Consider the following 26,086-nt stretch of genomic DNA (forward strand, 5'->3'; position numbering starts at 1 on the left):
GTCACTAGTAGCTATTCAGGAATACCTCCACAGGCCTAATAGCTTTGGTAGAAAGTCACATGATTCCAGTGAAACACATCAAGAGAATCAGGATGTAAGTGCACAATTTATAACTGTAAACAGAGAAAACCATAACAAATAGAATTTTTCAGTAACAACAGAAGTTCAGCAAAGTTTAGCAAAGATCCTGTTTGGATACAAACATCTTTAAAAGCAGAAAATGCAAGAAATACATAAGGCAAAAGTTTTATTTTCCAAGGTGTAAGTATGTCCTTAGCATAATTTAAGTAATCCATTGCCATTGCAATTCTGATTGCTACAAAATTGAAGGTAAACTTTTTGACTGCACCTATTGCACACTTTCTCCACAGCTGTGTAATAAAACCCTTCTGTATCAAGAGACTCTTCACTGTAATTAGCTGGTCTGTACAAGTTCAGTTAAGTAGTTGACTTAATTATAAAAGATGCTACTTGTTTGCATCATTCTATTTTATAATCTGTGGCATATCACTCCAAGCTTGAGACTTCTTTTTGGCCAGCTCCATCCATGATGGCTGATCTGGAGCAGTATTACTGGCTTTCTTCAAGTGGCCTATTTCCTCCTTATCCACCAGGGCAGGTGATGGAGCTACTGTGAATAAAGCACATGGACATTTTACACTTACCTGCTGTGCAACAAAACACCCTCTTTTATTAAATACTTCCCCATGCCTTGCCCTGTGGTAGAAAATCTTTACATTTCACATGGAAGCTTCTTGTGCAATAAGTTATTGAGGAAATTACCTTTCTGTGCTCTAAATAATACAGTGTTTTTCTCATCACTAATGTATTCTGATCCCTAAATTTACCAAAACTCAACGTGATGACCTGGATTCCTTACTGTGCCCTGTGTTAATGGCCAGGCCAAAGAAGAGAGAGTTTTTCATTAGCTAAAGTGTTCACATGTGAATTCCTCCTTTACGCAGCCCCCAACTCACAGAAATTTTATTACTTCAAAACTTCTGCCCTTCTTTCAAATTTTAATTTACCAAAGAGACTTACAGCAAAATCAATGTGGGAGGACTCATAGTCAGATAGTTTGTGATTGCACCATTCCTCAGCTTGCTGAGGAAGCCACATTTAAATTAAATGCTATTGTAAATATTTTTTTGTTTACATTTTACACTGGGATAGTGCATTTGGGCCTCTGTCCTGTGAAAGGGCTTGGAGTCCTTGTTTCACATTGCTTTCAACACAAGTTTTTTGCTACCCCTTTTTACTCTTTTGTTTGTAATCAAACTAGTCAAAAGAATATAAATAAATAAAACATCAAGTAAAATTATAAATTTGTAATTTTACAATTTTACACCTACTAAAACCCCAAACACAAGTGCTGAGAAAACTTGAAAACTTCATTCGCCCTGGCTGATGTGGTGCTGAGGAAGAGATTAGGATCTAGCCACTACTCTTTCTGGGGCACACTCAGGAAGGATTTCTTCTGACAAGGTTGTGAGATAACAGCATACATGTGAAGCATTTTGTTTCTTACCAGGGACGTAATGTGACAATGAATTGGTTCTCAGCAGGGGCTTCGCTTCAGACTTTGTGTCTTTCCTCTGCTCTTCAGTAGTGGTTTTAGGTGCCAAGTGTGAAGGTTTGCTCCATTGTTGCTTCACTGGCCCCTAGGCACAGAGAGGGATACAATCCAAGTAATTCAGGGAGAATGAGTTCAGTTTGGAAGAAAACGAGTTAAGTAGTGGTTGGGTAGCCTGCCACAGCAAAGCAAACATAGGTCTCAGTCCTCTCTCTGAAGTTGATACCTGTTCAGAAAGTGTTTTCATGTAGAATCCATGATACTCAATTTTACAAATTAAAACTATTTCTCCGAACCCTTATTCATAATGGTAGGAGTAGAAAATTATAGTCTTCACTGCAAAATGTATTCCAAGTCTTTTGCACATGTCTACAAGCATACACAGGATTTGGAAACAGCCTCATTCTCTCATGTTTTCCTTCCATCTCCCAAATTTTGTGGGCTAGGGCACTGTATTTTTGGACAGTTGATGGTAAATGGATTTTTCATTAAAAAAAAAAAAAAAGTCAAACACATCCTCCAATTGATTTTCTTGCCAGTATCAAAAACTACCCAGAAGTGATAGTGGCTGGTGCCATGTGGGAGAAAGAGAAAGTGGGAGTAATACAGTGGCACCAAGCCTCACATGCTGCAGTCAAAAGCATCTTGGCATGTTTCTCTGCTAGCTGCTATATGGAAATAAAATGCGTGGCATGAATTTCAGGGATCATTTCCAGCTAAAATCTGGAGTTTCCTGTTCTGACACAGAAACTGTATTTTGGGATCGTGTTGGGCATTACTGCAGTTCAGAAGTTTGCCTAGACATCTTATTTGGTATTATTTCTTGTTAATCTAACCACTGCTATTTTTCATCACCTAGACATCATCTCTTATTCCAGGATATAATACACCTGTCTGGGGCTCTAGAAATACCATCTGAAGCAAGTAAGTAGGTCATTTGCACTGGGAATGCCATACTGGTATAGGACACACATGCTCCTGCATAGATCAGGGTTCTTATTTGTGCAGGATGCAAAACAGTCAGGTTACTGTTCTGGATTCATGCCAAGCACTTCTGCTGGCACAGTTGTGCCATCTGGGAAGATCATTTGCTACAGGTATCACCCTGTTTTACATGGGATCTCTGAAGAAGCAGTGTCAGCCCACATTCCATGGCACCACAAGGGCTCCTGAATTATCCATATACAGGGAACCAGAATTTATATATTGGCACTCTTTACAAGTGCAAAAGTTATTTTTATCCTATTTCACTTCGCAGGGCTCTAAAAATTGTTACCTAGAAGCTTCTGGGACCAAGCTGTTCATTCAGTGTTGAATCAGTCAGGAGCTATGAGAGGTTCAATGAAAGGCTGTGCTTAGAAGGATAGTTAGAGAGAACACATTTCCTCTGCATTGAGGAAGACCAAAGACTACAATTTAGCACTTCATTTTGGATATTTTAGCATGCAATACACATGTTAGATCTGGTAGGTATGCCAAGAAATTTTACACACTTCACATAGTTCCAGGATTTCTTGGAGACACAAAATTACATATCTGAACAATCACAGAACTTTGAATCTGCAACACATTTATGAGAGCAGTGTCTTTGTTAGTTACAGTTACACTCATTAAGTACGTGTAATCATTATGGAATGACTGGTAACACAGAAATAGATCCAAAAATTACTACAGGAGGTGATACAGAAGCATCACAAATTTGTACTGCAAGTACCTCTGTTTGTTCCTTTCCTTTATTCTGTTTCTCTGTATTTGACTTATCATCTGCAGCCACGAGCTTTTCTCTGCCAAGTTCCTTCTCCTGATGCATGCCCCTCTGTTTTTGCCTTGCAATGGAAATCCAGGCTGGCTCTGTAGGAGTGTCAAGATCTCTTCCAAAGTCTCCGGCAGCCACGGGGGAAAGCAGGCTTTTCTCTGTTGACATATTATTTATGTACATGGTTATAGGAAAAAGAGTTGTAATCAGCTTCTGCTCATATTTCTCAATATACTGATTGGTCCCAGGATAAGAAACCAGCCTGGATAAATAGGAATTCTGCTTAGTTTGGTCTCCAGAGAGCAATTTTCCCATGCTCACAGGTTTAAGTTATCATTCTACTGGTGAGAGACACTTTGCATCTTTTTCCAGTGGGAGTTGCAGTGTCACTACTCTCACCTGAGGGAGATGCAGAAACATGAATCAAGCTTCACTAATCTACCCATTTTCCAAGGTCTGCTCCTTTTGCTCCCTCTTCCATGGTATCTTAGAGACAAGCAGCAGACAATTCAAAGGTGGACACAGAGGGACTGAGGTGTTCCAAAGGCAACCTTTTCCCCACTATGGCTGCCCTTGGCTCCTGCTCTTCTGATGTCCATACAGCAGCAGCCCATGCCTTAGTTGTTTCCTACTTTTCTTCCACCCCTTTAGGAGCAGCCCCTCCTCCAGCTCCGTGGAGTCTGCAGGTTCCATGGGTGCCTGTGCACAGCAGTCTGTGGTGTCTGAGTACACACAGGTACTGCTAAAACCACAGAGTGACTTTCCAGCCTTTTGATGTGAGGTTTACACTGTCTTATCCCTGCTGATGCTGACCATGGGCTTCACTGGGGCCAGTAACTTCCATTGTGCCCGATCAAAAATGAGACTTGAGTGACGCAAAAAGAAAAAGACAATTTCTGGAGAAGAAAGTCAAAACTATTTCCCTGCTAACCTCACAACTGATACCCGAGGACCTGCAGAATCTAGGGTTACAGGATAGAGAAATACTCTGTATTTAAATATTCTGTGAAGGGAAAATCCTGTCTATTCACTGTACTCAGGCAAGAAAGAGCCTCAGCAGCTCCATTGGCTCCATCCCCCTGGTTCTCCATTTTTTGACTCACACTGAACATAAAATTGAGTTTCCCAGTGAAGGGTAGAGCTTCTGTGTAGTTTAAGTGAGAAACAAGAACAGGACTAACAACCTTAGACCCAAGAAGGTTGATGTCACCTTTCCCAGCCAGTTCTGGCCAATGATGTATCAAAATTTACGGAAGGCTGTTTCAGAGCAGAAGTTAAGCTTCTCGTCTTCAAATCACGTGTGGTTCTGCTCTTTGGAAAAGGCTGCTACTTAGTCAGCATCCTGTTCAGGGACCTGGGAGGAGGGAGACCCAGCCAGAAAGGATGACTGCCCTGAGGCCCCTGGGGGCTCAGCTGCTCTGCTGATGTAGAGCCAGCCACAGGATCCTGTGGAGCTCAGACACATTTCTGGAGCACTGTGGTCTAGTTTGGCAGAATGTGGCCCTGATCAGGAAAGCAGGCAAATGTCTCTGAAGGCACATTTGAGATGCCTCATGAAGGCATGGAAGATAAAAGGCATGATGCACTCCCAAGAGCTGAAGTCTGCCAACACAGGCGTATTATGAAAGCCCACAAACTTGCTTTGCTCAGGGATTTTCTCAAGTCATTTTTATACCTCACCAGAGAGAGAGTAGTTATTTGAAGAAGAAAACATTGTAAAGCCTATGTCAGCTGAAAAATGAAAAAGAGAAAAAACCCTATGCTTTAATGCCAAAGCAAGATATTTTGCCAGCTGATGCCTGCATTTCCCTTCACATTCACCTCGCGCAATCTTGCAGGAAAACCTCTGGAAGAAACAACTCAGAAGTCCAGCTGTGCAAAGGTAGCACAGATAAAACAAGGCCCCTGAACACTGAAGGAGCTTCTTGCACAGCATGTTACTCCAATTCTCTGCATCCCACCTAACCCCTATCCTTGCATGACAACAGCTGTTCCTCCCATATTTTTACAATCACTCTCTTTTTCTGCCTTCCACTGGCTCTCCTTGCTTCATTTTTATCTCATTTTACAGAATGATAAAGAATAGGGCTGGGAGAGATCTCAATGTCATGTAGTCTATCCTTCAACTGCAAGGCAAGATCAGCTGAAAGATCCGTTTCATAGAAACTGTTTCCTCACAAATATGTATCTAATTCTCCAAACACAGGACAGATTTCAAAGTTTTGCCAGGCAACCTATCCTATGGCACAGTTATTTTTTTTAAGGTTTTTTTTGGGGGTTTGTGGGTTTTTTTTCCTTTTGGATAAGTTAAATATTCCTTGCTCTAATTTAAATCCTTAACTACTTCTCCTACACACTATGGACACGAGCAGATTACTCATAGTCTCCTTGCAACAGCCTGTTATGCATTTGAAGACTTAGGCCACGCTTTTCCTATTTTTTTAACTTTTCTGATTAATCATATTCTCTAGATCACCCTTTTTTTGGTATGAATTATCCTAGTTTGGTCAAATCTCCTTCAAATATGATGGTCAGAAATGGCACTTGGGATGAAACAGTGTTAGCATCAGCTGACATGAGAAGACCACACCCCTTCAGCTGGAATGGTTTTGTGTACACATCAGTCAGTGCCCCTTAACTTCCACAGATCTCCAAGATAACCACTAGCAAGTCAAAGTTTGCTAGCCCATTTTCTCTCAGTATTTAGGACAAACCTCCTTAGGATCTTCAGGAGTAAAACCACACAGTTGAAATGATGTCATGTCTGCTAATGCGTCTTCCATCACATTCCCTCCTTTCCTTGCAACCATGCCCTCAAACCCATCTGCAGCCATCTGCACCTTTTCAGGTGGTGGGCAATTTGGGCAGGACTTGTTAGTGCATTGCCCAGTAAAACCAAGTGCTACACTTCATCAGCTCCCAAAGCACTCCTGCGGCACGGGGATGAGCTGCCATGACTAAGGGTGATATCCTGTGTTCCTCAGAGCTCAGGAGCAGCTCTATGGCTGTGCAGCTGCAGACACACCACCACATGCATCCTCTTTCACTCCCTCTTTACCTTTCCTCACCATCTGTAATGTCTTGGTGCTCAAAAAGTCCAATGTCATTATCCTGAAGGTCCTTTTCTATCCACCCACCTGGTGAGAACCTGGCTTCTGCCTTGATGCTGCTAGTGATGCACATCTTAGTTGCTGTGACTCCAAATCCCCCTTTGTGTTTTGTCCCATTTTCCCTGTCACACCACAGGAGTTTCATGTAAACATCAAGGTTTTTCCTCCTCTGCTTCCAAAACAATCCACACTGACAAAATGAATGCTATTCCCAGGTTCTATTTACTGCACTACATGGTCTTATTGCTACCTGTGCTTCCATTTCTCTGTCATCCTCATGAACTTAGGATTCATCCTGCTGTTACTTCACTGTGCATTGCCTGGCACAACAGGGTTCCCAGCCCTGCAGTGATATGTATGGAGGCTGGTATTATAACAATGTTTTTCATAAGGCAGACGGTCTAAAGAAGGTGTCAAGCACCCTTACTCTTCAGGCAGTTCTCCCTGATGAGATGCCAGACATCCTAGTCATGTCAATTAGTAGGCAGCCAAATGAGAGCTGGGTATCAATCCATAAAAGATGCTATCCAAATGTCCCTTTGATAGTCGGGAACAAAAGCTCTTTATCATAATTTTCAAGATTTTATATGTATCTTACAGGTCAACTTAGGACAGCAGAGTAGTATCACCTATAGAGGATCAAGAACTGATCTGCTGCTGGGAGAGGCTTTTTTGTATCTTTAAGCAGTTACATTCTGCTCTTGTTCCTCTGAGTCTTTGCTGCAGAAAGCCAGACAGGCAGACAAGGCAGGGGAAGTGCCTCATCATCAGAAAAAAACCCCATCAGACACAACCCACGCAGTATTTGCTACCTCATCCACCAGCCAGAATTACTGTAAGGGATAGAAGAGGCATATTCACTATTTATTGTCTTTCCCATTGCCCAGAGGTCCTTTACATCCTCCCACCTCCCATTAGATAAGGTTTCTTGGCAGCATATATGCACCATTGTTCTAGCCAGAAAGATGTAAGGTGGTGAAGAAATCCAGGAGATAGTATGGTGAAGAACGCTGGCAGTTTAAGGTGACCTGAGACTGCCTTATGAAGCTCCTGGTACCCTAAGGGACACAAAGCAGCAAAAAGCTTTCTCAGGAAGTGACTGTTCTCAAGGGAAGTGCTGTTCAGACATCTTTCTGGGTTCATGACTGATCACCTTGAACAAGCTCTGTCTTATCTAGTCATGGGATAGTCCATGTGCTTTTATGCTTCACCACGTGGCAAAGCACAGCATTTAAGGAACTGGGTAGCCAGAGTGGAACCAAAAGTACTCAAAAGGACGATTTTAATTCCTGCTTCTGCTGCATGTCACATGCACAGCCACCAGCACAGAAACTCCCAGCTGGTAAATGCCACTCTTAGGGAGATAAGAAAGAAGCACAAAATGCAAGTAGTGGCACCCTCCATCTGAAGCTGAGTCAGTTTTGACACACCACAGCCACCACAAATGCTCTGTGTTTCATTTCTCCTTTGTTGAAGCCTCTTCTTTCCGTGTTACACTTGAGAGACTTTCAGAATAAAGCTAAAATCTAAATAATATTCTTCATTTCATATTATAACATGTTATTTTAAACAATGTGCTATTCAACTCATTCCTTAATAACTTCATAAGCTAATAAAGGATATTGCTGGCAGCAAATTGTCTCTCATTCATTCACAGCTTTAACCTTGTGATTGCATCTTTCCCTGGTTTCCTTGGAGTTGGCTTGGCCTCAGGCTTTTTTGAAACAGAGGAGCCCCTTCTTCCTCTTGGGATAAGCCACCAACAATGGAAAGACACCAGGTCAGAACTTGTCAAGCCAGTCTGTGCATAATGTCACCATATATTAAAGCCAGCAATTAATGTAAGCTCCTGAGATCTTCTGCTGCCACTTGAAACCACATTCAGAGGCTGCTGAAGCCTTCCCTTCATGTCTTTTCCACAGCCAGCAAAAACACACGGGACAGTCACAAGGTCAGCTGTTCTCTCTGCATTCTCCACCACTTCCACAGCTTCAAGACCAACCACTGAGGATAGCTCTGAAGCCAAGTGAACCACAGCCACCTTTTCAATTCCCTCCTGAAGATCAGAATTCCCCAAGCTCTCCTCCACTGAGTCTAAAAGCATCAGGGCTGGCTGCCTCAGTGATCCTCTAGAGGAGGGAAACTCCCCTGCTGCAACCCCATTTAATGCAGGTATCTGTTTCCCTTAGTATCTTACTGAAACTTTCTTTTTTTCCTCAGACTAAATCCCTGATCTTATAGATGAAATTTTTTCTCCCTAAATATTGTGGAAATAAATGTGTATACTTCTGACTGATATTTGGATATTATCCTGTAATGTGTGTCAGACTGGTTGTATGAACAATAAGATGAAGATAACACATTAATTTTAATGTACAAAAGGGACTATACACTCACAGAGAAAGTGAAAGAAAAATACGCACCTATTTCTGCCTATTGACAGACAGATATACTTCCTGCATTCAAATGTACCTCTGTGTGTGTGCTGCTTATAAACACAGCAAAGACATTCTTTTTTAGAGATGGCCTCAGATTTCTTTAAATCTGAGACCTGCTTTTTTTATATCTAAAAGCCTCTGTGCACACAAATTGTAGGAGAGGTTTTTTATGAAATATAAGTCTCATACTTGGAAAAGAACATCTTATGCCTTCAAGGACTGCAAAAAGTGGTTATTCTTGCCATACATGTGTGCAGGCAAAAGGTCAGAGACAGAATTTAGTGTCTTTTTAAAGTCAAACCATTAACAGCAAGCAAAGCTAGCTTGTGGATTCCCTGAGTGTTTTAAAAGCAAACATACTCAAAACTAATCCAAACAACTTTAAATGGGGAGATAACACTCTCTGTATGTAAGTGTCATTGTTTTATAACACTGCTTATGCATGCATATTTAATTCCACACTGTTGTATCTTTGCTCATTTATACAACTCTAGTTATTTTAAGAAGGGCTTTACAAATGCATATAGCATTTAGAATATCCTGGCCTACATATTTCCCTTTGTTTATTAAAGCACTACATGCATTCATGTCAGTATACACACCCAATTCCTTAATTTCAGACAAAGCTATTCTAAAGATTTGGTTAAGTATTTCTGACATTTCTTTCTTCCCTAAGCTGCTCTGAGAGGTATTTGACTTTCAATTGGGTCTATACCACCAGTGCCAGAAGAGTCTTTTTTACACAAGAAACTTCTGTTTGCATCAAAGTCTATTTCACAGCTGGAAAACAGCCATGTTGCAAAATAGCCTGACACAACTGAGAAAGCAACTTCTTTTGGGAAAAAAAAAAAAAAAAAAAAAAAAAAAAAAAAGACAGCTTGTTTTTCAGCTGTAGCCAGGACAGCATTAAAGCAATGCCTTTTTGATGTAGAGAAAAACACTTCTCTTGTCATTCCAGAGCCTGTATTTGCCAGACAATACACACCAATTTCATTCACCATAACATTCATCGTTCTTCCCTGAGCTCTTTTTCTCTTTTCAAAGGATGTCTCCCCACTACAGCTCCTCAGTCACTGATTTTTGTTTATCCTAATATGCAGATTCAGAGAAGTATTGGTTATGGTTTCACTGTTGTAATAGCCTGGTAACATATGGTAATTGTTTCTGCCCTTTACAGGATTTATAGCAAAGTGTATCAACTCCAAACAACACAGCTTAACCTTTTAAATATTGCAAGGACTTGCGCCTTTAGCTCCAGAAACTTAAAAATTACTGCTTCTGGGGTGACTAATTTCACACAGACATTAAAGAGCTTCCTTGCAGCCTGAGAGAAGGAAAGCAATCCCTCACTAGCTCCCCAGAAAACTCTGGGGAGCAGGAGTGCTGTTTTCACCTGGCATGGTAAGCCAGCATCCCATCAGCTCTCCTGTTCCTTTGGTACCAAGTGTGCTGAAGAGCTAAAATGTGAACTGAATGAACCACACTGCTCCTGCTGACCTCAGTGGTGCAGCAAACTGACTTTTGAAGTGAGTGTACATGAGAAGGAAACTGCATCCCCTTGTATCACCATTTCATAGTTTGTCTTCTTGCTCAGCACACAGATTTCCTAACATGAAGTGGGAAGTAACTGCCTGACAGCATAAATTGTCTCCTGATGGTGACCAGAGCTCTTTGAAAAGGCTGATGAACTCAAGGGCTAGGAGAGGGCTGGGTGGGTGTAATTAAAAAAAAAAAAAAAAAAAAAAAAGAAGTGAAGAAGTGTGTCCAGGCAGATCTGGAGGCCAGAGATGCCTGATAAGACACATATGATCCATGAGGAGCTTTGTTTGATTGTATTTGTCAGATTTCTTCTGTTTGCTGTTGCAGAGTCCTGACTCACTGAGCTGAGGAACTTTTTAAAGAGCTTCAAATTATGTTTTGGCAGGACTACCGCCCTGCAAAGTCCTCATTGCATCCCATGACTCTCCTATGCCTCACATAGGCAGGGGACATAATTTTTGGAATATATTTGGGACATAATTTTGGTCATTGTGCAATTTTTCTCAGTAAAGCTGGTGTGGTTCCAGGGCACTCAGAGGAGGTGGGCATGCCGCATTCACCCATGACTTCAGGTGGTTATGTCAGGCTGATGTGGCAACTTAGCACAAGGAGGTGCTTGGTCAGGTGTCTAAAGAAGGCAGTAGATAAGGAAGAAAACTAATTGCCATCACAGACCAATCTGGACCATCATTTTAGACAACTTCAGGCCATACAGATTTGATATAATAATACTCTTGGAGGGAAAGGAACAGAGCAAGGGAACTTCTTAACCCCATTTCAAACTCCAGGTGCATGTCTCTCTATCAGGGAGACCAAGGCACAACTCTCACCCACAGATCCTTTTTTGCAGAGGGCAGTCCTGCATCTCAGGACAGTCTCCTTCACCCTAGGGCTGAAGAGGCACAGGAGAAGCCTGGAGTAGAAATGTGCTTCCTGGCTTCATTTCTTTCCCTTCTTTCTTCTCCAGAACTCATTGTCTTTCACTGTAGGAAGACATTCCAGTCCATTTGGAGGCAGTCTGGGACTCAGCAGGAGGGATGTGATAAAGGGCTGTGTGAGGGAGCACTGGTACTCCCACTGCTCTCCTCCATACCCTGCCAGAACAACCCTGCTATGATAGATCTTCTCTCTTGTCCCAGTATGACCCCCTCCAAAATCTCCATCAGAGATCTGGGCATCACTACAAATAATCAACTACTCAGGGCAGCATAGAGGGGGAAATGCCTGTAAAGGGAGTATTGGGATTATATTAAAAAAAAAAAAATATATATATATATATATATATCCTGCCTTGCCTGCAGGGTGTGGGGAGGCCCTGGCTGGATGGTGTGGGGACCTCATCCAGCTGTGGATCTTAATTAATTCCCTCCTTTATGATGGCAGGGAGAGCAGGAAACTGTGAACGTGGCCAAAGCCCTGCAAAAATGTCTGTGATGCTGCAGCAGAGGACAACTGGAATCAGATGTTGCTCCAGGCATCAGCAAGTTGCCTATGGGGCCAGGAAGAGATTTTTGTCATCCCAGAGGACAAGTGGCCTCCTGTGCCCTGAGATCTTCTTCTGTCTTGGTGTTTCCCAACTCCAAAGCTCAGAGACTGACCCCAACCAGAGAAGAGCAACCAGATGGGGGTTACAATGCAGTGGCACAGAGACAGCCTATTACTTGCTTGGCCAGCATCTTCTCACATTTTTCACCCATGCCCAGACAGGTCCAGGACAGGGAAGACTTTCTTCCACATATCAGAAGACCTAAAGATTTTTTTTTTTTTTTGCTCTTGGCTGTTCTCTGAAGTGAAGAGCAGAGGTCTGCTAGAACTGCTTGAACATGCCTTACCTAACTTGTTTACTGTCATTGCAAAGACCCTAGGCATCAGTGCCACTTCCAGTCTTTTCTGTTCTTTGCCTGTAGTCCAGTATATTAGTCTCCAGAGGTCTGATTTATATTTTTTTTTTATCTCTAACACAATTATATAATACAGACAACAGAGTGAATTATAACAATCTGCAGTAGACTCAGTCTTGTGATGTCTCCTGGCTTTGAACTCCAGGAAGCTGCAGAGTTGTTAATTTTTGTTTTAAACAAGGAATAAGTAATGATAAAGATAGAGAAATGAATAAGTGAAGCTCACAGGAGACAATAAATAAATGGTGTGTTTACCATGGCAGGCAGTGACCTGAGGCAGGAGCCTCATTGCATTTCTACCTCAATGCTATGGTGAAAAAGAAGGTCTAGAGGTCTGAGTCACTTGTCCCACACTGAGTACTACTCTTAATATGTGCTCTTGCATTTTAAATTGCCATGCAGCAGCTCTAAATGGGGACACTTAGTGACTTGCTATTTCTGTTTTCCAATACCTGCTAGCATACGTTATTTTTTGAGTGTCACTTTGAACATCCTTTAAACAATAACCTGAAATTCAAAAATCAGAGGTAAAAATATCTTACTCTGCTGTTTCTTCCCTGCTTTTTTATAATCTTTTTTATAATCTTTTCTATAATCTTTTCATCAAGGGAAAATAAGGGAGCAACATCACTCAAGGCAGAGCCATCAGTTCATGCTCACCAGGCAGACACAACAGTGCTGCCTCATGCTCTCTCACAGGTAAGGTTACTTTTTGCAAGTGAAGGAAACTTTAAAGTTTTGGGAGTCTTACCAGGCACTTTACAAGTAGTTGACTGTTTCTCCAAGTCTCTGTCTTCATTTCTGGATTCAGGAGAGTGAATAGCTTTGTCCTGCTTCTCCTTGCTTGCAGTAGTGTTTGGAATGGTTATGCTTTGCAACACTGGCTTTTTAGGCAATGGGGGTTTGCTGCTAAGCTGTTCAGAGGACTTTGCTTTGGGTTTGATCTTTCCATATAAAGAATCAACAGTATTTGTATTGGCTGTTTTTCTGATCTCTGCCTTATCACCTCTTAGAAAGGAAGTCAATCCCTCATTTTCTAAATTAAATTCTGCACTGTATCTTTTAATCCCTTTTGATTCTGGTGGTGAGTTGTCTTCATATTTCAAGGACAGTGAGGTGGATCTAAGTTTCACTTGAAAAGGACTTTTATCTTTACAACTTGGCTGATTCTGAGATACCACTGAAGAATTGCTTGGCATTGGTACTGCATCAACAGCTGGGGAAACATAACTGGCCAAAATTTCTGTAGGTTGGCCTGTGTTCTCAGAGTAGGACTCTGGCAGTAGAGCCTCTTTTTTGTTGCTACTTTTTTCCTCATCCAGATCCAATCCCTTCTGGAAGTCGTCTTGCCACTTTTCATTTCTTGAAGAGACTTTCGCTTTGGACAGGAAGAATCCATTATTTAATGGGCTTTCCATCTCTGATCTTTCTGGGAAATGCAGGTTTCTGGTGCTTGGTCTCTCCCATGCAGAAGAAACGGAAAACTTTTTGAAGGCATCGAGTTCATTGACTGCTTTTTGAGCTTTCTTCCCCAACAGTTCCTCCCTGTGGACCAGTGGCTGGCTGTTCTCCTTATCAGAGGCAGCTACCTCCTGTGTTGTCTTTATTTTCTCTAGAGAACAGAAAGTAGATGATCCCACCTGCATTGAGGAAGCAGGAAGTGAAACATGGAATGAGTCCATGGGCTGGGAAGAACCCATGAAAAACTCCTTGCTGGACTCTGACAATAGGGTAAACTCTTCGTTTGCTCCTTTATTAGAGGGCATTTCCACAGGTACATCATCATCCTTCAGTTTATTTTCTTCTGACCTTCCCAAGCAAACAATACTATTCTTACTAATTGAAATATTTTCCTCAGAAGGTAATTTATTTAATGGAAACACAGTAGGAAGCTCCTGATTTTCTTGATTTACAGTATTGATTGACGTATTCTCAGAAAACAGAACCAGTGTTTCTGAGGAATCTGTTTGCTTTTGTACTTCTCTGTTGGAACGGGAATAGGAAGAAGTTGCAGAGTCTTTGCCTTCCGACGTCAGTGAGGGCTCAGACTCGTCACATGTCATTTCCAGTGTTGGTTGTGAGTCCTCTGGCTTATTCTCTGGTAGCAGGGCTTCCTGTCCAACAGCAGACTCGGAAGTAGGCTGAGTCATCACTGGTCTCAAAGCAGGGGGGAGGTCCTCAGGCGTTCTGGGCTTTGGCCAGGAAGCCACATTCTGCGTTGCAGTTGTGCTGCATGGCAGTTCTTGATTGCTGGGTTGGAATACAGCATCATCCTCTTCTTCTTCCTCTGGGGTACAGCTCAAATCAGTCAGAGATTCAGACTGGGTCCTCTGTAAAAAAGAAATTCAGGAAGCCTCGTCACCATGTACAGCTTCACTTTTTTTTGCTTATTCATCATTACATTTAGAGCTGAGATCTTAGAAAGGAAGGGAATACTTGCCACCAGTGCCGAGCTTGCAGTTTTCTTAACCTACAGACTGGATGCTTTTTTAATTAAGCAGATTCTGGAATAATGCACTTAACCATCATAAAAGCAATGTGTGACATTTCCTTCTGCACAACTAGTGCTTTCATGCCTTTGTAGATGGGAAGTCCATCAGAACAATGGGCATTGGACTGTCCTTGGCAATTGATTCTCCAGAGCATACTGCCTATGTTGTGCTGCTCTTAGGCAAAAAGCAACACTTGAAAGAGAAATAGCTGTCTCTTTGTATTTTGCTACTCCATGCTAGCATTAAAATTAAACAACCCATTCTTCCTGAAACATGATTCTGAAGAGGAAAGGGTACATAGAAGCAAGAGCAAAAGCCTAACTAATCCATCCGGTTGTGACACTCCATTCCAGCTGAGAATCTGCCCCATATGGCAGTCTTGTGTCTAATCCCACTGTCATACAGCATTACAGCCTTACAGCCTTGCCTCCTTTGTTTAAAAGTCTTCTTTTTCTTTCAAGAGTTAAATTTTGATAAAGGTTTATGAATTAATTTACAATTATAAAGGGTACAAATTTATATATAGTTATCTGTGAGATTTTGTGATTAAACTTGATGTGAGGACCGGCTAAATACACAGGATTATTTGAAAGCACAGTACTGAGCTGCTGAATATGCCTTTTCAACAGAGCCTGTATTAGCTCTCTGTTCGCCATAGTTTGTTGGGTAAATATATACTTTGGATGTAGGCCCTAATACTAAGAACACAAAAACTGCACTTTAAAGATATTTCAGGGCTCTTACAACTTCTTGTTTTGCAGCTGAAAAAAAACCCAGTTGCAATGCCACCTGCATTCACAATTCATATACACAAGAACATAAAAGCAGAAGATATCAGTTGGCCAGAAACAAGGCATGCAGGCAGAGTTGGGCAAGAAAATATTAAAAATTGTATTATCAAAACATGTGAACACTCTCTGTGGGAATCCAGAAGGGCTCAGTCAGCTGGCAGTTCATAGGCAGTCTGGACAAAGCAATCGTATTTTAGTAACAATGTTAGAAGGGAAGAGAAGGATTGATCAGTGAATTATTGCCTTATGTGTTTTTCTAAATAACTGGCCTTATCATTGTGCTGCTCACAGCAGTGCTCTACCAAGCTGAAAGGTCACTCACAGATTTGGAGAAATACAGAATATCAGCTAGTAATATTTTGAGACAGAGGGAATAATATTTCTGGTAAAAAGCAAGCCAAAATAATGGTTTTACTGTATTTAAAACATTTAAAAAACCATGAACAATAAAGTACAAATACTGTAGTAAAAGCTGAAAAACTTCAGTGCTAAAAGAAAGGAAGGACAGAAAGAAAGAAGAAAAACTAAGCTACTGCCCTTCACAAAATATGACAAAGGATTAGATAAATGGTGTTTAGAAGAATGGTCTAGAATAAAAGATGTTTTTTTAATACTATACACTTTTTAATCGCCTTTTTAAAAGAATATGCACTTTCATTTTTATTGTGGGTTTGTTTGTTTGTTTTCTGTTAAAACTTACTTTAAAGCTCTGTAGGGCATGTAAAGGATTTACAGGTTTTGGGACAGGGAGAGGTCTGAATTTAGAGCAGCCTCAATGTACAGAATTTGGCTCAAATTAATAGGCCAAAACTTATTCTTTCTGTACTTTTTGAAAATATAAGACCAATTCTAATTTGGAAGTTAAAACAGCTCCTCCATGAGTAGTCTCCCAAAGACTCAAGATTTTGCAAGATATTCCAGATTAGGAAAAGTACACAAGTTCATCATAACACTTTAAAAAATCTTTTAAGTAAGAAATGCAGCAATCAGTCCAACTTCTGCATCACAAACAGGATACTAAATTGTACTGCACAGTGAATTTAAGAAGAAATTGTTACATAAACTGCTGCATCACAAGCTAGCAGGTAAAATCATAATATTTAATCTGTTCTTAGTGTCTACTTTAGATACTTGTCAGATAACAGCTATTAAAACCCAAAGAAATATCCATGCAGAAAACTGATTTTATCATGTCTGAGTTTGAAGTACAAAGCCCAGTAAGAACTTTCTGGGTTTGTGTGAAAAGTGTTTATTTTCACATGTACCTGAGAAAATTTTCTCATTCTACTGGATCTCTGGTTCCGGGGTTTTATTAAAAGCTTATGTTTAGCAGCAGAATTATCCAAGAAAGCAGAAAGTTCAGGTGGACTGTCAAAATTTGCTGTAGGGGAGATGGTGCTACTGTCAGATGTCCGGGGAGACTCAGTTTTGGAACTTCCATGCCTAGTGAACAGCTTACCATCTGTAGAACAAGATCTAGAAGAAGAACCCAATGTAACCTGAAAAAAAAAAAAAGAAAAAAGTTTCTCTAAATGGAGAATCAAACAAAGAAACAAAGACACAAAAATAACAATTCTATAGACGACTAGCCATATTTATTACCATTTTAAGTTTGCCTCTTTTTCTTTTTGACATTTCTTTAAAATACATTGCATTTCCTAATGTTGCATGTGATGTACTGGTGTTAGCAATTCTGCATTTCTAGCTGCTTGAGTATTACGATATACTGTCAAGTAGGAAGGATTAAATACCATCTAACTGGAAGATCTAAAGCACACAAATACATGGTCAGCATGTTTTAGAAGACAGATTTATGAAGAGTACTCAGTTACAGAACCTAAAGGGCCATTTTCCTTTCTGGGTCTGTCCTCCAGCATCTTTGCCTAGGCTCCTACCCACAGTTGTTTTGTGCTGAGCATCTTTAGCTTCCTATATGTCAACAGGCCCCTTCCAACTCTACAATACCCTCCCAAAGACAAAATAATTAAGAATTAGTGGCATTGACACTTAAGTCAGCTGTGATTTTACCTCATGTATTTATATCTGCATCTACTGGAAACATAAAGTTTCATCAATAGACTATTCTGGGGAAGGAAGCAATGGATAATTCCTACTAGAGGCCAGAAACAGCCAGAAACTCATCCAGAAACAGCTCCTGAATGCTGCAAGGGGTGCCATACTTTCACAAAGCTGGAATTCAGTTTGCCTGTGAGTTTCACCAAAACCTACCCTAGTTCCAGGGATGATGCAAAAAGAATGCTGGAAAATTTGTAAAAAATTACTCTAAAAATGGTTCTTCCTTTCTCTCAGATTCAGTTTTGCAAATAGGGAAAATGCTTTTTCCAAACTATCTGTCATTGCATTAACATGACCTCTGACAACTCATGACAGCACTCCCTTTGTAGGCTTGAAATTCTGGTTCATTTCTTTGGAGGAGATTTCCTCCTTTGTCACACCTTCTTCTCTGGGCATTCTTCTTTCTTCTTCTTTCTTTTTTTCTGGAAGTGGTATTTTACTAAGGAGGTTGGATGGGAGAAGGGCGGGGCAGGTTGGTGTCCATTTTATTTTGGAAGGGAAAACCATCAATATTTACTGCAAGTAGAATTCTGCAATACACACTGCAGCCCAAAGATACTCCATAGTGTAGTGAGGGCCTGTTACAGCTTGCTAAATTGTCAGGGGAAAACTCCCACTGATGTTAGCAGAGGCTGGATCCACACCTTCTAATCATACTTTCTACTTAAGAAAAAGAAGGTAGCTCAGACGTGCTGAATAATGGATGCTCTCATTAATTTTAACTCTACAATATCTGCAGTCTAGTAGTGGAACATGACTAATGTACAACAAACGATAGGTGTCTGCATTATACATTAGCACCTAACAGTGAATACATTGACACTTCAGCTCCATGATACAGACACAGCACATGTTCTCTTTCAAAGCACGTCACCATTTGCCTGCCTTTTTTCTGGCTCCTGCTTTTCCTCGAGAACTTTGCATGTCTTCTCCTTGGCAGTGCTCAGTGTTGGCCATTACACTGGAAAACCCCAAATCTGGTTTATTACTTAAATTTCAGCAGCCTTAGAGAATGCAATTTCTGAGCCAGCTGCAAAAGTTGTTTGTCCCACAAAGCCTGGCTTGGACAAAGCCTACTGGAGGAAGGAAAGAGCTGGCAGACCCCTTTCTCCAAATCTCACGTGCACATGGCTCAGTCACCCTTTAGCTGGTCATGCTGGGTGGCACAAGGTGGGGGGCCAGGAGGAAACCCCATCCCCAAAGCCCAGACAGGAGAGCTGTGATTCCTTTCTTCAATCCAGAAAAGCGGCCAAGACACAGCAAGAGGTCACTGCTGCCCAAAACCTCAGGACTGGATTGTGCAAAATTCCTCAGCCCTGTGACCTGGTCTCCTCTAACTTCTATAAGCATTTCTCCAAAATGCCAGTAGATCCTGTGATTTGGGAGGAAAGCTTCAGATGGAGCTGCATTCAGGCTGCACTTTCAAATTGGCATGGGATGAAGAAAACTCTGGCCTAAATGATAGGGCATGAGGAAAAAGCTAAGTAACTGTGTAGTCATCACCACGACTCAGGAGTCAGCAAGTGAGTCAGAAAGTAATGTTAATGGAACAACAGGGAGACATAAGTCCTCTTCCAGCAAACATGCATCTAGACTGGGCACAATTACAGTGAGCCCATAACAGCTTTCAAGAAATACTTTCTTCATGAGTTCTGTTGCTTTTATTTTGAAAATATCAACATTGTACTGCATATAAGCAGTTTTTTCAAACAGCTTCATGTGGAATCTTTGCTGAGCCCTGCTGCAGATGGTCCTGAAACACATTTTGCATAATTACCAAGAAATGGTCAGCTCAGGCCTAGTTTCTCTATTTCATTTCTGCAATTTCCCTACATCCCTCCTATTTCTAGAAAATGCTCTTCCCTCTACCCCCTGTGTTGTTTCCACCACGACTCCAGCTGTGGACAGCTAAAAGGGACTCTTCAGAGCTTTTCAAAACAGCGCTTTAATCAGCCAGAACGACTGGCTGCTGATTGAAGAAAGCCATCCATGCGCCTATACTTGAGCTCTGAAAAACATCACTTCAGCGAAATTCACAGCCAGAATCGACTGAAGGCTGAACTCAGACTCCTAAGCAGCAATGTCAGCCACTATCATCAGGCAAACACTTTCTGTGTCAGTGTGAGGTCCCTTCATAGTAAAAGCAGGGTCTTGGCAGATTTCAGAGGATCTAGAGTTTGCTCCCATCTCTTCAATAAGCTTTCTCCCTTATCCTATGCATGTAACTCAAGCAGCCTTTACTGCACTTTCCCATCTTTGAAAAAACAGACACTGCTTCAAATGTCTAAATCTGGTTGGTTGTGCTTGGGGATTAAATCATGCCTATAAAGTTTGCTGAAGGATATAAGCTTTTTTAGAGACAATAATTATTATCAACGGGAGATTACTTTGCATCAGAATTATGTTGTTAAATAATCATAGTTTTTTATATTAGACAGACAGACAAACTTTAAAACAGCAAACAGGCAGACGATTACATGCATACAAAGTTGGTTTTTGCAGCAGACAGGCAACAAAATAATATTTTTTATATTTCTTTTAAAAACTCCTATGGGTAATTACTTGTCCCTTAATGCATTTGGCAGAAGTTACCTGTTCTTCTTCTTCACTGCCTGTTCCAGCTAAACTCAAAGAGCTAAGGTGCCTGTGAGAGTCAGAGAACTGTGGGATGGAATGAGGAAGAGATTCAGTAAAAGATGACAAACAAGGTGGATATAATCACAGAAACCATCTACACAAAGTGCACAAAGGTACTGACAATGTAAGTTGTTTTTCTCTATAGTCTTAAGGATTAGCAAGGACACTGCAAACATAAAGTGTAAGACGTGCAGATAAAGAATGAAATAATGTCCAACAAAACTATAATTTTAAAAAAATCAGATTATTTTGTTTCTTTTTCCAATGACAACCTAGAAGAACATTAAAGAGTTCTCTTATCAACACATTCAAGGGGGAATACAGATTTTTCAGCTTTATTTTTTTTATGCCTGGCAGCTCTTTGTAGTGTCTATAAAAAAACACAGCATTCCCATGCATGCATACAATCACATACTCTTCTTGCTAATTTGGAATTTTCTGGTGTGATATTTATGTTTTAACAGGAGTATAGTTTCCAAGTAGTTGTTTACAGATAAAGAGAGATTTTTCCCAATTTGAGTAAGTTATTTCTGAATTGCTCAGAGGTAAATTAGAGAGATGTAAAACCAAAAACTTTATTCTGCCATCTGCTTATAGGTAAAACAAGTCATTAAACACTTATTTTTGTCAACACTGGAACTACTCACTCTTGTTCTCATGCCTGAGTTTAAGCTTTCATGAAGCAAAGACATTTCTGGAGGGCTCCTGGGTAATCCATCATCTTCAGAACTAGTCCCAGCATCCTCTGTTCGTTTTGCATGAAGTCTAAATGGAGGCGGAGGTCCCAATTTCATGGTAGGCTGGAGTTTCAGCTTCAGCGTGACATAAAATACATTAGCTTATGATAGTGATGTAGGTTCCCCCAGAACATGTTTTTTAGCTGAGGTCAGTGAGTTACCATTATTTTAACTTCTCACAGCTGAATGATTCGGGACACAGGACATCTGACTTTACACATTCTCTTAGGGAGCCAAATAAACCACCCATTTTTCAGCTATCATTTATGTAGAACCAAGACAGGATACTGCTGTCTAATTCACAAATGTGACATTTGATGTAAACAGATAGTACTTACTAATCAAACATTCAACCACAAATACTATAAAAAAAAAAAAAAAAAAAACAAACAAAAAACAACCAAGCCTGGAAAGACATTCCACCCTTGCATTTGAAGAAAATCGTGTTGTGTAAGTTACCTGCAAAGCTCTAATCCGATCAGAAACATTTTCTTGAGAAAACACTCTTACTGGCCTTGCAGGCTCTTGCCCAGTCTCAAGGATGAAAATGCTATCATGTGACAAAGCTCTGCTTCCCATAATGCCTTTATGTGTCCTAGAATAATATAACAAATGAATGAAAACATGCAAACTTTTTTTGCCATTTCTCTTAACTCAAGTGGTCTATTGAATATGGAATGGGAGACAGGGACGAACAGCATACATCACAAACAAGATTCCAGACTTCTCCATGAATACAGCCATTCAGGGTAATCTAAACCCGCCCCCAAAAATTGTAAATGCTATTATCTGTCATGTTGACAAATTGAATCAAAGTTAAAGACAGTTTAACCCCAGAAGATGAGTTATGGGTTATGGAAAAAGCTACTGCCCCTTGGGTGGAAGCCAGCAGCTGGGTGGTGTCACAGGGCCACGGGCAAGCCGAGGTGCAAAATGGAGATCACATAAACGAGTCTGTACTGAGACTTCTAGCTAATGTAAGACCATGTCTTGCAAGTGAGTGACCATTACCATAGGAAGAATAAGTACCTTTTACTACCTAAATGTGGTAAAGCATTTAATATATCTCTGCCATATAGATCATTAGCAAAAACATTTCAGGCTGTCCTGAAATGTAGTTCTCACATGGAATCCTTTACATAAATCCTTAAAAGGTGTTGTGCTCTGTATCAAGATCCCTTGGATTTTCTCTTATGAGCCTGTGGGACACATTTTTTCATGGACAATCTTTGTGGCCTAGTTAGAGGAAGTGGGAGATGCTTTGTGGGCATTTTTTCTCATATTCTGTTCCCTACTTCAGATACATGTGTTATGCAACTTCTTTTGCAAATGGTGCATGTGAGATGTGAGCACCTTGCCTCCTTATGAGATTGGTAGAGGAGGCCCACAGATAGCTAGCTGCTAGGAGATTTCTTGTGCTCATTTTCCTCAGCTTAGCTCATACCCTGACTGAGCAGGGACAAGAAATGTGTGCACACAGCATTTTCTGTAAGAGTACCTTTTTCAATTTTTTTTAAATCAGGGAGCTATGAAATGGTAAATGAGTGCAGAACAGAGAATTGTTTGGGTTTATGTAGCTATCAAGTTAATTGGGCAGAAAAGAAAAAAAGAACTGTATTTCTGGATCCTAGATACTGTCATAGGGACATTGAAGACAAACATAAACAATCATGGTAGACGGTAAAGTTTTCCTCATAATGGCTGCTATAAATATGTTTGATAAAACAATAGCAGGAAAGAGTTGATCTACATTCTTGCTGCAATAGGAAGGAAAGCCTGCTACTTCTGCTTAATGCATTAGAGACATTAGAAGAACAATTTATCTAAGTGCAAATGTGATCTCTGCAATGCATCCAAGGTCAGCCAGATCTGTAGCAATTTGCAGAGCAGATGCCAGTCAGGGCTGCAGTGGTGCCCCAAGCACCAACATTCAACAAGGCAGCAGCCACACAGGCAGTGTCATTGCATGGGGACATTTATCCCAGCATTCCATCCTCATTTCCTCTTTCTAGCAGATGCATCCCTCCCAGATATACTGTGGAGGTACCCTCCGTGTCTCCTCAGATTAAGAGTGATCAAATTAATTTTCCTTCCTTTCAAATAATTTCCTGGACTTTGTTTGTCTAAATAAATATTCAGAAACAATAATGTAACAAACCTGCAAGTTACAGCACAGGAATATGGCCAAAACAACCAGAGATGGTACCCACTCAGACATGACCTTGTTAAGCCATACATGGGGGAAAGAAAATCTCACCATCCGCATCTTGTAAATAAATTGTCAAACAACAGCACTACACACCACCTGGCGCTGACAGCCCAGAACTCCCAGGGCTTCAAGTTGGACTAGCTAACATTACTACTGCCAATGCCATGAAAGCAAAAAGAAAAAACCAAACCAAACCAAACCATCAAAGAAGAAAAAAAATTATTAGTTTCTTTTGGTTGTTTGGCGCTGCCTGGTGGCCACATCGAATAATGTCAATTTAAATGGCCAGGATGGTTTCTTTTCCCATTCCTGGGCACAGCAGCACCCTTTGCTTGAGAACCAGGAGACTTGTTCTGAGAGACACAACATCCACCACTGCAAAGACTTGCTGTTTAGAGTTAGCCAAGAGGCTCTTCAGTCCACCTCTCCATCCAGAGACATATTTGAATGTTTGGACCAGGTTTATCATGGTTACTTTTCATAGTGGGTGACGTTTTTGCAATGTCTGGATGAAGACGGGGTTTTCAGAGACCAAGAAGTACACAGGACGGGACTCATCTGGTCTAACTTCAGACATCAAATGGCAGCTATTTACATTGGAGGTGGTTATCCCAAGCTCCTGTTTACATTCAGTGGGGAGACATAGGCACTTCCAGTGCCTATTTCATGCATAAGGATGACAAAATCTTTGTTAATAATGCTGACTTCTCTCTAATTATAAAAGGCAGCTAGTAACTAACTATCTTTGTCCATGGTAGAGGTCGGTACGTGGTGATCTCTGAAGACCCTTCCAACTCAAACCATTCTAAGAATCTGTGGTTCTGTAACTCAAATGCAGACATTTTTCCTTTGGTCAGTTGAAAAGGTATACAGAGGAAAAAAGGCTTCAGAGCCTCTGGATCCTGCTGATTTCAGTTGCAGTCATCTCATTACTCCTTCCTTGCTTTCAAACCCTGGTGTAAATGGTTAGTCATCAAAATTTCTTTGACAATTTTTAGCAGTTACATTTTAGGGGCATAAGACAATCCTGGTAGGACATAAACTGATTATCTAATTCATTTCTGAAGATGGGAATTCCATGCCTTTGAAATTATAACCCAAGGCTTATTTATGATTAAATGAAAGGCTTTTCATTAATATTTCTTGCTACACCCCATCCAATTCCCTTCTGATTTGCCTTGCATCAACCATTTTAATTTGTACTTTCCTGGGAAAAGCAACTATTTGAAAATTTAGCATTATGAACAAGGGGAGGAGGCAATTTTGGGGTGTCTTTAATCTACACACATTGTAGCAATTTTGTATTTGTTTACCAGACAGTCCAAAGACTTACTCGAGTTCATCTTCAGAATCATAACTAATGCGCATGTCATGAGAGGCTGCAACATCACTTGTTGACTGGCACAACTTCAGACTGCTGCTCACAGAAGATGATGTCTCTTTCCTTTTCTTTTTACCAAAAAACTTTTTGAAAGATTTGAATTTTGATTTTTTCTTTCCTAAGTGAAGAAACATAAAGAAGATGCAACCAGCAGCATGGGCAAATTTTTGAACAATAACGTTGCTCTATAATATTTTGCATAAGTGGATTTTTTTCCTGGAAAATGCAACACAGTTGCATTAATGTCTTTCAGGACTGTAGAGATAGTATGAAATTACTGTTATCTCGGAAAATGGATGGCAATGTTTATGAGACATAAGAAATAACCAATGGTGTAGAATCATTCCTAAAAGAATTTCAACTTCCCTCTTGAGGTAATAAAACTCTGAAGGAAAAATTTGGTCTTAACTGCCTGGGATATGAAAAAGAAATAATTACTTGGAAATCCACTGCCTTTGTTCAGGAAGCTAAATAGTGTTGATAAGAGCAATGCTACCAAAACCAATTTAAATGTAGAAGAGGCATACAGAGGTGAATGCACAGTGTTGGGAGGCTTATGCTTTTAAAATGTTGGATTTATAATACAACGAGAATATTTTGAATGGTAATTACATGTGTCAATGGATCACCAGGTATTCATCTAGGAACCAAGCAATAACCTGGAAAAATAATTCTAGTCTGCTCAGTGAGGAAAGACCTAAATTAAGATCAGTTGCAGCTCTGTAAAGGAAACTATTTCAAATTAAATCACTGTTTTGCATGAGAATTCCAACAGCTTGTGCCTGGCCTGTTTAAGTTGGCATGACAGCACTGCGAGGCATCCCTGTCAGCACTCACTCTCGGACCTTGTTGGGTAAAAAAAGTCAGTTTGGTCACAAGAAGCTATGAAAATCTTATTTCGAGCCTCTGAAAAAGCTGAAAACATGTAACAGCTCTTGAAAACAGGTGAAGAGAAAGGCAGAATGCATTCTCTAAACAAACAGATTCTATGATAGAGCTAAGGCATAGAAGCTCAAGAAGTCACAGCACTTTTCATTCACCAGGGAAGGGAGGAACTATACCTGAATTGTCCTCTCCATCTCCTTCAGCCTCTCTCATCTTATGGTCCATTATCCTTGAGGAACTCATTTGGCAATCACTAAAGGAGGTACAAAAAATGCTAGTTGTATCAACAAAATAACAATACTTCACTATATATATGAACACATACATACAGGCAAGTTACTACTAAAATATAAAACTATAGAATAGATTATTATGTGTATGCTTACATAATATATATCTCCACACATGTCTAAATGTGTGTGTATATTATATATAAGCATACATAAAATACATAATATATATAAAATATCTCATTATTATTATTACTTATTAAGCTAAGGTATAATAGATTACACAGGCTATTTCCACTTTCAGAAGACAACAGGACATGACAATTTAGCC

General features: G+C 40.4%; 1 protein-coding gene across 1 annotated transcript; it reads right to left on the reverse strand.

Moving 5' to 3' along the window:
- CRACDL (CRACD like) lies at positions 1-25,768 on the reverse strand. The gene is made up of 10 exons (XM_066313624.1): positions 25,702-25,768; positions 24,593-24,758; positions 21,510-21,645; positions 20,961-21,125; positions 20,269-20,337; positions 16,866-17,099; positions 13,069-14,647; positions 3,288-3,487; positions 1,529-1,661; positions 1-631 (listed from the first exon to the last, which is right to left on the reverse strand). Exons 1-10 carry the CDS (start codon positions 25,766-25,768, stop codon positions 486-488), a joined length of 2,895 nt encoding a protein of 964 aa, XP_066169721.1. The 3' UTR covers positions 1-485.
- Positions 25,769-26,086: the final 318 nt, after the last annotated feature.

Source organism: Sylvia atricapilla, chromosome 2, assembly GCF_009819655.1.
Source record: "Sylvia atricapilla isolate bSylAtr1 chromosome 2, bSylAtr1.pri, whole genome shotgun sequence".
NCBI lineage: Eukaryota > Metazoa > Chordata > Aves > Passeriformes > Sylviidae > Sylvia > Sylvia atricapilla.